General features: G+C 37.2%; 1 protein-coding gene across 3 annotated transcripts in view; it reads right to left on the bottom strand.

Annotated features, from left to right (window-relative positions):
• Positions 1 to 13,723, bottom strand: part of cln3 (CLN3 lysosomal/endosomal transmembrane protein, battenin) — a 33,373-nt gene that overhangs the window by 9,290 nt on the left and 10,360 nt on the right. For all 3 annotated transcript variants that reach the window (XM_034189695.1, XM_034189694.1, XM_034189693.1), the window contains exons 6-7: positions 10,927 to 11,012; positions 5,927 to 5,999 (exon numbers count right to left, since the gene is read on the bottom strand). In XM_034189695.1, coding sequence (XP_034045586.1) covers positions 5,927 to 5,999; positions 10,927 to 11,012 — 159 coding nt within the window. The remainder of the gene's footprint in view (positions 1 to 5,926; positions 6,000 to 10,926; positions 11,013 to 13,723) is intronic.

Here is a 13,723-nt window from a genome sequence, read left to right as displayed (position 1 = left end):
TGGCCTTTCTGTGTCAAGTTTACATGTTCTCCCTGTGTTTGTGTGGGTTCCCTCCAGGTGCCTCCGCTTCCTCCCACATCTAAAGACATGCAGGTTAGGTAGATTGGAAACTTTAAATTGTCCGTAGGTGTGTGCGTGCAGGTGTGAATGTGTCTGTTTGTCTATAAGTGGCCCTGTGACAAACTGGCGTCCTGTCCAGGGTGTACCCCGCCTCACGCCCTATGATGGCTGGGATAGGCTCCAGCAACCCTGTGACCCATAATTGGAGTAAGCAGTTGAAGATAAGTGAGTAATTTCATTTTAAATTGAATTAATTACCTTTAACAAGAAGATTGTGTTTTCTTTCTCCTGTCTTTTGATTTGTTCATTTATCGCCAGGATTACACAAACATATGAGGGCCGGCTGAAAAGTTTGCATATAAGCTTAAAGCTTGTAATGTTCTCTATCTTGCAGTATGTCAGACAACTTTGCGTGTCCCATCTATGAAGAAATCAGGTGTCTTGTCTCGGCAAAAGGGAAAAAGTAGAAGGGCGCGAGATCCGGACTTTACGCTGGGTATAGTGAGATTTGAGCCCCTGTAATACATTCTGTGTTTGTTGACTCGTGTGTGGTTGTCATGCTGAAGAAGTGCATCTTTTCCAGGGTGAATATGCTTCAAGTATGGGCAGCTTTAGCAAAGTATCCACATATTTGGTCGGAACTCGTAAACCCTCTCTTGATGGTGTGTATCTGTGGTTGTTATGTGGCGCCCCCCGTGGGCCTGGTCATGCAGACTTGTCATTGCTGGATTTCCACCCTTCAGACTCCTTGCCCACCTCCTGACTGTACTAACGCCCAAACAGGCATGGCCATAAACAACACTCATTCGTCAATAATGCCCATGGATGCACATCCATCCACCTCGAGTAATTCAATAACAGCACATTGTTTCAAACACGTGTTACGTCAAAGGCGATTGTGCACACACCTGAAATTGCAGGTGAAAACAAGTTGGTGCCGCGATAGACAACGAATTGTTCTACCAGTTTCACTTTGATATCTTGCTTGTCAATTAAATAACTGTGTTGTACACAGTATGGACTGATTTTCATTACATGTAGTAGAGGAGCAGCACATGGGCCAAGACACAACCTGTTAGCATTTTTGGTGTAGCGTTTGATGCAGAAGCGTTTCCAGCACCACCTTTACAAAAATTATCATATACTGCATTTCCCCCCAGAATTTTATAAATCTTATGAAATAATACAGGCACCTTAAAATAAACAAATAAATATGTAAATGTTAATAGTTTTTTCCAACTTTGCAAAATTACAACAAAGGGCAAAAATAAATAAATGTTTATGCATTTTTTTCTTTAATTCCCCTCCACTTCCACCTGCATGCAATCACAGTATGTATGTAATGATTAAAATTATATTATGTACTTTCGTGCAGATCTTGATGGTGACGTGGTCATAGTGTGGGTTTGATAGAGATGCTAAATTTTGCATATTGTTTGTTGATATGTGTTTCTAATTTTTAATCTGATTTCTAATGTCAAGTTAAATTTTAAGACATTCAATTCTTATGTGTTTATTGCATATAAAGTTATGAATAAATACACATGAAGCTCAAGCACTGCCATTTCTAAATAAATATCATATTTACAGGGATAACAAACAAACTTTCTCCAAACCACATTTGATTATCATCTTGAGGTCTTGTGCCAAGGGCTGCAAAATGACATCTTAATGTGCTTCATTATCTTATATCAATTTGACACAAAAATAACAAAATGCCCCCTTTAAAAGATACTTGGTTGTTAATTTACATCCGCCAAGGACGTAATAAAATCACTGGCGTTTATTTATTTGTCTGTCTGTTAGTTAGCAGGATTACGTCAAAACTACTGCATGCATTTGACAATATTTGCACCAGAGATACATATTAGGCCATGAAGACTCCATTACATTTTGGAGGTGATCCAGATCTGGATTGTGGTTCACGATTTAAATTTGTACGCTTCATTTTGTTGGATTTTGAGGATGACATCAAAAGTACTTTACGGATTTTCACCAAATTTTCACCACACACTGGTGTTAGGCCTTGGAAGACTCCATTAAACTTTGGGAGTGATCTTGATCCGGATTCTGGATCAGGATTTCACTTTGTAGACTTTTAAGGATTACATCAAAACTACTTCACGGACACGACATCACAATGTAAAACCTAGATTAGAAAGACACTATTTTGTTTCAGTTTGTGAATTAAATATCACCTTGCAACATCTGGACCATTCTGGATCAGTGTGCAATTACTGCATTATGATGTGGAATCCAGATCCAGGTAAAGTCCGGGTCACGATGTGAATCACATATCTATTATTCTGAGTTCTCGTCAACCCTTGGCGGATGTCAGAAATCTCAGATTGTGCTTGTTCTATAATATGCATATGTCACAGACATGAACAAGCAAAGCTCGTCAACATCTCACCATGTTATTTAGGTCCTTCAGACTTTATTTTGAGTAAATGCTTCAGGGAAGCATTAGCATGGCAAAAACCTTTCAGCTACTGGGGGGTGGAGCCCCCACAGACCCCCCCTCCTCTTTAGGCATTTCTCTTTATTTGCCTCTCACATGCCTGGAAAAGCTCCTCACCATCTAACTATGTCCTTTAGGTCCTTCAGACTTTTTTCAGTAAAATTGTTCTTGGGAGCATGAGCATGACTAAAACCTTTCAATTCTTCTGTCAGCAAGATGAGAAGATTAAACTTGTCAGAATGTTGTGCAACTCTGAGATGTGCAAATATTTCTGTGGTATAACGGTGGTGATAAGACTTGCTGACAGTCCTTCAGTTGGCAGTTTTTTGCCCAAAACAACTTCTTATCAGTTTAAGCACAAGTGTCATTTCAGGAAAAAGAGGAAGTAAGAAGACAGCACAGCACAGTGAGCAGGACCATGCCCCAAAGCAGACCCTTCAGTTCTAAGAATAGGAGGAGCTGATTCTTAATATGCATATGTCACAGACATGAATGAGCGAAGCTCGGCAGCATGTCATTTAGGTCCTTCAGACTTTATTCTGAGTAAATGCTTCAGGGGAGTATTAGCATGGCAAAAACCTTTCAGCTTCTGGGGGGACCCGAGGGGGGGGACCCACCTTCCATACTCCCCACTTTTTAAATAATTTTTCTTTTTTTTTTGCTTTTGAGCTGAGCCCCCAAATTACAGCCCTCTTAACTCCCTGCCACTTTAAGCATTTTTTAATGTAGATGTAAATTAATATTCAGAATTTTCAGCTAGTTGACAGTCGAGCTGTACAATATGGCCAAATTATTGTATCTCAATATTGTCATATAAATTGTCATGTAAATGTCACTTATATACATGCTGTCCATATTCTTGAGCTGCTTAGGCGGGTAGGGAGAGTTCCCAGGGGATATAAAAGCTTTTCAACCTACCATGCCTGGTTCTCAAAACCAGACACCTAAGTGGCTCTACTCTCTTTTTTTTCTTTAAAGATATTTAGATGTACCTTAGTAAACACTAGTAGAATTACACCTTAGATTTGGAATGTATAATAGAAGATATACCTTACTGAATTTTCATATCAATATGATATACAATATGACTATGATTTGACACAAAGTGCAGCAACAGTGAAAATTAAACATTCTTAAACAAAATGGTAATAATATCACACTCATTTTGCACTCATCATAAGGTTAGGATACTGTGCCCTCCGAAAGTATTGGAACACTTGGAATTTCACACATTTTAATTTGTTTATGCCATTTTAAATACAAGAAATACAAAAAAAAATAAAGAATAAAAATTTCTGAAATTATCTTCCTCAAATTCAAACTGATTATCTCTAAAACTTGATAAAACCTGTAAATAATAATCAGTTTTATTGCCAGTTTTCTTTAGACAAGTCAGGGGATGGAAACATGAACATTTCCAAGTCACTGAATATGTCTTGCACTTTATTTACATCAATTATGAAGAAATACAAAAGTTTCTTTCACCAAAACATCAATTCTAGGCTTTCATCTCAAATGTACTTTCTGTCAAATTGTAGCTGAACTTTCAGGTCTTCTTTTTAAGAAAATCCTCCTCTACATGACTGGATTTTATATTTTTTTAATTAATTTATATCAAGTTGTAGAGATTTGCTTTCAGTTTGAGTTAAGGAAGATAATTTTAGAAAAAAATGTATTTGAAATGGAATAAACATTAAAATGTGTGAAATACCAAGTGTTCTAATACTTTTGAGGGCAGTGGAGAAACACTGAGGAGCAACATCTTACATCTCATATATAGTGCAGCAGATAAGAGAATATTTAGAGTGGAATCCTGCAAATGGTGATACAAGCATCAAATTTGGCATAAATAACCCATAGACATTAATGCTTAAAAAAAAACCTTATTGGCCACTTGAATTGTCAATAGGCAGCCAGGTAGGGCTCAAATGAAGAACCAGACAGGGGTCAAAATTAAAAGATGCTCCAATCATATAGAAAACTACACCACATTATTTGCCTGATCATAAAAATTCCAAAAAGGTATAGTTTGGACAATCTGTGACTGAATGTTATGGAGTTATGAGGTAAAAGCAGCAAGAATGGTGACAAAGGTCAGTTTCAGTTTGTACAGGGGTCAAAAATTAAAGTTGCTCCATTAATTTTGCTCCAGCTGTATTTGTGCTAAGTTTGATGCTTGTATCACCGTTTGAAGGATTGTTTCAGTTATCTGCTGCACTAATAAGCCAACAGAGCATGAACCAGCTGCTGTCTGTTAGGCAACCCAAATTAAAGCAGAAATGCTGCTTTTATCAACCTGGACCTCATTTCTGCCATAAAATACGGTCGTTTACTCACCAATGTAAGTTTGGTGTGATTAGAAGTCCATAGTTCAAACGACGTGTTCAGTTCAAATCTGAAGCAAACATTTTTCTTCTTCTACTAAGGTGGATTTGAACTTTTTGTGGTACACAGCACAAACTACTGGACAGGAGGAACCTAGCAGTCAATGTGACTCACTGATTTGAAAATGCAGGTCTTTCAACCAGACGTGTAGTGCTGTGACATGTCAATCATCTGTGTCCAATCAGATTTCAGGGGAGTCCAGTGAAACCCCGGCCTCCACTCTAGCTCCACCCATGCCAGGAAGTGTTCAACATTTGATATTTCCTGTTTCACTGTGACTGAGAATTTAGCACTTCCTGTTTGAATGTGAGCTTGCCACTGAGTTCCCGTGAGATTCCATGGGATCTTGTCTGTCAATCCAGGAAGTGTTTCACATTTGAACATTTCCTGTTTTACTGTGGACTTCAATTTTGGCACTTCCTGTTTAGGACGCCCTGTACTATGAGTGAGCTTCGCCCGCTACATGACGCTTAGCTCAAAATAATATACGCTAAATAAGTCCATGTGGAAAGCAGAACACCAACTGAAAAACTTATGAATTATATTGGAAAACAGTGTAATTGTGTCAAACAGCTTCACCTGAAGCACAGTGTTGAAAGATTGATTTTTTTTTTTGATGGTGCTGTTTGTGACATTGGCGTAATGTGCTATTATTAAAGTTGCTCATGAATTCAGGGATTTTGGGATTGTTCTTTGGACAGCAAACTTGCTGAGTTTGGTTTAATTTTTAGTGACACGTTGTTTGTTTTTGCAAAAGACTGAAAATACAGCAAACAACAGGAAATACTGTGGAGGTTAATGACTGGGCAGGGACAAGTGCAATAGACAGTTTGTTGAAATAACTCATTCAAAAAAAAGACATTTGAAGATGTTCATGGCCCAAAGATGGAGTAATAAAGTGGGATTGGCTTTGGTGAACAAGAAAAACTGTTTCTGGAGTCGGCACGTTGCTGCGTATGGGCGGGAATGAAACGCTTCATATGTAGCTGCTAATTATGATGTTAAGAAAATTATTTTTACCTGCTGAAGAAGGCAGTGAGAGAGAGGAAAGACAGTTCTCCCAGCCCTGCACCGATACTGGCAAAGATCACACCTGGAAGTACAATGACAGAGTGACTGAAGTGAACCAAGGACCAGGGTTCTTTGAAAACCTAAGAAAGTGCAGAAAATTACCAGAAGAGGACAAAAAAAATGCATTTTCCTGTGTGACAAATAAATTACTTTTAGGATTCAGATTACAGATAAACAAATGTGTTAATATATTCACTGCAAAATCTTCCCAAGTATATGTGCAATTTGTAGTCTAGATTTAGACCTCATCTCAATTACATACTTGTTAAAAGCAAGCAAACAAACAAAAACCAATAGGATAAAAATAAGGTATTGACATTAGCTGAGGAAACTCATTTGGAGGATTATTTTTCTAATGTTAGGAAGCATAAAACTTTATGGAAAGTCAAAAAAGAAAAAAAGAAAAAAGAGAGAGACCCAAAACAAGATATTTCCAACACTCTTTCACTTACTAAGATTTTTGGGATGCTTTATCTAGAAACAAGTTCTTAGATTTTACTGACATTGTATTTGTTAAGTTATTTTGTCTTATATTAAGTATTTATTAGATATTTAGACAAGAAGGCAAATGTACGTACTTGGTAAGATTATGCATTTTTGCATCCTATTGGCGATTGCGTGAACTAATACAACCCCTGGCAAAAATTATGTAATCACCGGCCTCGGAGGATGTTCATTCAGTTGTTTAATTTTGTAGAAAAAAAGCAGATCACAGACATGACACAAAACTAAAGTCATTTCAAATGGCAACTTTCTGGCTTTAAGAAACACTATAAGAAATCAAGAAAAAAAGATTGTGGCAGTCAGTAACGGTTACTTTTTTAGACCAAGCAGAGGAAAAAAATATGGAATCACTCAATTCTGAGGAAAAAATTATGGAATCACCCTGTAAATTTTCATCCCCCAAATTCACACCTGCATCAAATCAGATCTGCTCATTGACATTGACCCTATGTGATGACATTGACCCTATGTGTCTTTTTGCAAGGAATGTTTTTGCAGTTTTTGCTCTATGGCAAGATGCATTATCATCTTGAAAAATGATTTCATCATCCCCAAACATCCTTTCAATTGTCCAAAATATCAACATAAACTTGTGCATTTATTGATGATGTAATGACAGCCATCTCCCCAGTGCCTTTACCTGACATGCAGCCCCATATCATCAATGACTGTGGAAATGTACATGTTCTCTTCAGGCAGTCATCTTTATAAATCTCACTGGAAAGGCACCAAACAAAAGTTCCAGCATCATCACCTTGCCCAATGCAGATTCGAGATTCATCACTGAATATGACTTTCATGCAGTCATCCACAGTCCACAATTGCTTTTCCTTAGCCCATTGTAACCTTGTTTTTTTTCTGTTTGACTCCAGTTTCCTCCCATTCGTTCCTCATTTGTTTTGTTGTACATTTTTCGATTTTTGAGACATATTGCTTTAAGTTTTCTGTCTTGACGCTTTGATGTCTTCCTTGGTCTACCAGTATGTTTGCCTTTAACAACCTTCCCATGTTGTTTGTATTTAGTCCAGAGTTTAGACACAGCTGACTGTGAACAACCAACATCTTTTGCAACATTGCATGATGATTTACTCTCTTTTAAGAGTTTGATAATCCTCTCCTTTGTTTCAATTGACATCTCTCGTGTTGGAGCCATGATTCATGTCAGTCCACTTGGTGCAACAGCTCTCCAAGGTGTGTTCACTCCTTTTTAGATGCAGACTAACGAGCAGAGCTGATATGATGCAGGTGTTAGTTTTGGGGATGAAAATTTACAGGGTGATTCCATAATTTTTTCCTCAGAATTGAGTGATTCCATATTTTTTTCCTCTGCTTGGTCTAAAAAAGTAACCGTTACTGACTGCCACAATCTTTTTTTCTTGATTTCTTATAGTGTTTCTTAAAGCCAGAAAGTTGTCATTTGAAATGACTTTAGTTTTGTGTCATGTCTGTGATCTGCTTTTTTTCTACAAAATTAAACAACTGAATGAACATCCTCCGAGGCCGGTGATTCCATAATTTTTGCCAGGGGTTGTATATTAAAGATTAATTCACATAAATGCCACCAGGGGACATTCACGTCATGCAAAAGTAGAGATCATCAAGTACACAAGTACATGATTTCAGTGCTTTTATTAAGTTATTCTCAACTAATGTACATAATCAAGGTATTCCATGTATTCTAGACAATAACATAACTGTTTTTGGACTCTGACAGACAATGTGAAGGTTTTTACACAGACATGAATTTTATACTGTACTATATTTTCCCGAGTATAAGTCACACCTGTTAAAAAAGTCCTCTTGAAAAGGAAAGACCCATATATATATGTCGCACTGTTGTACAATTTACACTTTTTTCTGTATCATCAGCTCATTAATTTGGGATTTTTGTGCATTGTTGTTGTGTACTTCTTATATTAGCATTTATTTATTTTTTATTATTGGAGCTTATTTAGTTTAGTGCTTTGATTCCCGTGAAAGTCCTCTATAAATAGTTACTATAATTTAATTATGAATAACACACAACAGAGGATTTTTCAGTATATAAGTCACAGTAGTAAAAAATAAATCCCCCTGCAATTTATATTCTGAAACATACAGTATACAAGATTATAGATGCACTCTATACCAGCAGTTAATGCTCATAGTTTGGTTCTTGTTTGCAGCACTGCCATTTTTGATTTAATAGTCTTTTTGTATTCCGTCACGACCAATTTAATGCTGTCCACATTTTACTTCAAACTGTTTTTTTGCGAAATTTATGTGTTCAACAGTCTAATCAGTATTACCAGCTATTGTGCCTTATCAGACACATCATTAACATGTTTTAGTGTTTCAGTTTCATAGCACAGGAAATAACAATAACAGCAAGGTTTAACATTTCTTCATGGAGCACTTTCAATTTAAACATAAAAAAATATGACAAAGTAGAAAGACAATAAAATACTGTCCATATAAAATATTGTTATAAAAATATGATTTAAAAAAAAGGAAAAAAGACATTAAAAACTAAGGTAGAAAATTAAAATTTGTTTGAAAATACGCGCATTAACTTGACATATCAAGTTAGAATTAGGGTTGTCCTGTTTTTTATACATTGATTCTTTCCTTTATAAATCAAAATTGTATGAGAAACAGTACAACCATAATTCTAATGAAGTCGGGACGTTGTGTAAAATGTAAATAAAAACAGAATACAATGATTTGCAAATCCTCTTCAACCTATATTCAATTGAATACACCACAAAGACAAGATATATAATGTTCAAACTGACAGACTTTTTTGTTTCTGTGCAAATATTTGCTCATTTTGGAATGGATGCCTGCAACACGTTTCAAAAAAGTTGGGACGGGGCAACAAAAGACTGGGAAAGTTGATGGATGCTCAAAGAACACCTAATTCGAAACAGGTAAGTGTCATGATTGGGCATAACAGGAGCATCCCCAAAAGGCTCAGCCATTCACAAGCAAAGATGGGGTGAGGATCATTACTTTGTGAACAACTGTGTGAAAAAAAACAGTCCAACAGTTTAAGAACAATGTTTCTCAATGTTCAATTGCAAGGAATTTAGGGATTCCATCATCTACAGTTCATAATATAATCAGATGATTCAGAGAATCTGGAGAACTTTCTACACATACGTGGCGAGGCCGAAAAACAACACTGAATGCCCGTGACCTTCGATCCCTCAGATGGCACTGCATTCAAAACCGACAACATTGTGTAAAGGATCTTACAGTGTGGGCTCAGGAACACTTCAGAAAACCATTGTCAGTTAACACAGTTCGTCGCTACATCTACAAGTGCCAAGTAAAACTGTACCATGCAAAGCAAAAGCCATACATCAGCAACATCCAGAAACGCCGCCGCCTTCTCTGGACCCGAGCTCATTTGAAATGGACAGATGCAAAGTGAAAAGGTGTGCTGTGGTCTGATGAGCCCACATTTTAAGCTGTTTTTGGAAATCATGGACGTCATGTCCTCCGGACAAAAGAGGAAAAAGAACATCCAGATTGTTCCCAGTGCAAAGTCCAAAAGCCAGCATCTGTGATGGTATGGGGGTGTGTTAGTGCCCATGGCATGGACAACGTATACATCTGTGATGGTGCCATCAATGCTGAAAGGTACATCCAGGTTTTGGAGCAACACATGCTGCCATCTAAGCAACATTTTTTTTCAGGGACGTTCCTCCTTATTTCACCAAGACAATGCCAAGCCACATTCTGCACGTGTCGTAATAAAAGAGTGCAGGTACTAGACTGCCTGCAGTCCAGACCTGTCGCCCATTGAAAATGTGTGGTGCATTATGAAGTGCAAAATACGACAACGGAGACCCCGGACTGTCGAACAACTGAAGTTGTACATCAAGCAAGAATGGGAAAGAATTCCACCTACAAAGCTTCAACAATTAGTGTCCTCAGTTCCCAAATGCTTATTGAGTGTTGTTAGAAGGAACGGTGATGTAACACAGTGGTAAACATATCACTGTCCCAGCTTTTTTGAAACGTGTTGCAGGCATCCATTTCAAAATGAGCAAATATTTGCACAAAAACAATAAAGTCTATCAGTTTGAACATTAAATATCTTGTCTTTGTGGTGTATTCAAATGAATATAGGTTGAAGAGGATTTGCAAATCATTGTGTTCTGTTTTTATTTACATATTACATAATGTCCCAACTTCATTGGAAGTTAGTCTCATTGTGACTTGCTGTGGGAAACATCTATCAGTCCACTGAAAATTAAGTGTTTAGATTAGTTTTAATGATAAACCCGAAGTGGAACGCAGACCAGTTTGTCAGGAAGTGAAACCAAATGAAAGATCACAAATGCTATCAGATCCACTGTCCATTTTACTGCTTTCAATAAATTACAAAAGTTGAAGAAGATACATTAATATGATACAAGAAAACAAATTAAATAACAGAAATGTAATGATGCGATTACCCAGAATGCTCATCCACACAGCGGAGGAGAAGGACACGAGGAGAAAACTTAAACCCGCCATGAAGACGCAGAACAACACTCGGAAGCTGGAAATAAAAATCGCCATTAGCGTGTTTCATCAAATTTTTATGTGTATAACAATTCCGCTTGTGCTAGTTTAACAAATGACCATTTCCCCCACATACGTTTGATTGGAGTCCACATTCAGTCTGAAATTAAACACTTAAACTCTGAACTCTTTGAAACTTTGAACTCTGTGAAACTTTGTTCACTTACAAGATGAACTTCTGTCCATCAAATTTATTCAAATCATTATTAAAAGTATTCCCAGTGATCAAGGAGCAGAAAAGTAGTTAAACATGATTAGTGTGGTATGGGATAAAGGAAAATGGCATGTTTATTTATTTTAATATATATTTTATTAGGGAAGGGGAACAATTTTTAGAGTTTTTTGTTGTTGTTGTTGGTTTATTTTTTGACAGTGACAGTGAAAGATGGACAGGAAATGTGGAGTGAGACATTCAGTGAAGGTCACCCAGGCTGGAATGTGAACCTAAAGAGGTACAGGATCCAGTGCCTCCAGAATGTATTCACAGCGCTTCACTTTTTCCACATTTTGTTATGTTACAGCCTTATTCCAAATGGAGCAAATATTTTTCCCACTAAAAATTGTACTCACAACACCCCATAATGACAACATGAAAAAAGCTTTTAGAAATTTTTGCAAACATATTAAAAACTAGAGCACAGCACTCATAAAGCTCAAACCTCTGCCAACACGAGTTTCCAATTTCACAAAATTTAACCTTGGAAATATTTTGAAGGTCAAAGTACTGTTAGAAGTGGCTTTTCATCAGCTAAATTAGATGTGATCAAATGTCAGGAGTATGTATTTAGTTCATGGACTAGAATGAAAGCTTTTTGTGGTGGCAGGGTTTTTTTTCTCAACTTTTTTTGTTTCTGGATTCCTTTTCAGATAATTTTCACAGAACATTGGTTGTCTCTGCTATGCACAATTTTTCATTGCTTTTTGGTATATGGTTTCCGACTAATAACTGGAAGATAGACAAACAGGCATAAAAGTCGAACCTCCATCCAATTTTGGTGGTCTAGGTAAATCCATAACAGAAAAATGAGAGTGACTAAGGCACTTTTGATTGCGATATAATGCAAAATGTACACCAAATGGATTTTTCAATATTAAATTCAAATGTCCACAATATCCACAATCCAGATCAGATCTGAACCAAACTCTGTCAGGCAATAGTGACTGCCAGTCTGCACCTCACTTTCAAATATGAACATTTTTTGAGGACATAGTACAATTTTTTCTGTTGCATCACCAGTTCTACAGCTTCATGATAAAGTCTTGTAGAAGAGGATTTTCTTAAAAAAAAAAAAAAAAAAAAAAGAACATGAGAAATTTCAGCTGCATTTTGCCAGAAGGCATATGGGAAACGTGAGCCTAGATTTGATCCATTTTCCTGTTTGCCAATTCTTCTCTCTGCACTACCATGAAGGTGTGAATGGGGATGCAGTGGATGACAGCACAGCAGCGCTGGTTATGTCCTGTGCAAGAATCATTTTGTCTGTTCGCGGAGCTAGTGATGTTCACGATGAACTAAAGTATCAAGAGAGTTTGGATCCCTCATGAATGGACCCATGCATCACTAAAAGATAGTGGTGTAATTGATCACAGCTGATCAGTGATCCATACAGACCCCCCACCCCCACCCCCACCCGACAAATAGGAATACATGAACAAAATTTACCCAAGTGCGATTTTGTGTCATATGACCTGTTTTTGAGTGATGACTACATTAAGTTTGATGCAGTTGCAGCAAAAATCACGAGTGGAGAGCCTGCACTTTTGCAGGCTCATCATTCAGTCGTACACGCTTCGTGCTCCGCTTCTGTGGCGATTTCCTCAAAAGCCGCACTGATAAATGTGCTGTGCATCCTATTGATGCATAGTTAAGAACTCTGCCGGAATCCGATAAGAATCACCATGATAAAGGCATTTTTTTGATGAGTCAGTTAAACTTGACTCACTAAAAAAGTGCATGTCGTCTCACTCTGTCTACATGGTGGAGTAGCCAGTGTTTTCTGCTGCTAATCAACACACAGCACTCTGTATAAAAAACATGAACTTGTATATGAAATCCTATGTACATGTATATAATTCATAATAATAAGGCCAAAATACAGCTAATTTGTTGAGATAAGGTTTTGACTGAAACACAAACTGTTATATTACCAACGGAATTGAGAAACATTGTGCATTTAGGTCTGTCTATATTATACAACCCCTGGCAAAAATTATGGAATCACCGGCCTCGGAGGATGTTCATGCAGTTGTTTAATTTTGTAGAAAAAAAAAAGCAGATCACAGACATGACACAAAACTAAAGTCATTTCAAATGGCAACTTTCTGGCTTTAAGAAACACTATAAGAAATCAGGAAAAAAAATTGTGGCAGTCAGTAACAGTTACTTTTTTAGACCAAGCAGAGGGAAAAAAATATGGACTCACTCAATTCTGAGGAAAAAATTATGGAATCATGAAAAACAAAAGAACGCTCCAACACATCACTAGTATTTTGTTGCACCACCTCTGGCTTTTATAACAGCTTGCAGTCTCTGAGGCATGGACTTAATGAGTGACAAACAGTACTCTTCATCAATCTGGCTCCAACTTTCTCTGATTGCTGTTGCCAGATCAGCTTTGCAGGTTGGAGCCTTGTCATGGACCATTTTCTTCAACTTCCACCAAAGATTTTCAATTGGATTAAGATCTG

The sequence above is a fragment of the Thalassophryne amazonica genome, chromosome 16, assembly GCF_902500255.1.
Source record: "Thalassophryne amazonica chromosome 16, fThaAma1.1, whole genome shotgun sequence".
Taxonomy (NCBI): Eukaryota; Metazoa; Chordata; class Actinopteri; order Batrachoidiformes; family Batrachoididae; genus Thalassophryne; species Thalassophryne amazonica.
This window is presented reverse-complemented; position numbering and strand designations above follow the sequence as displayed.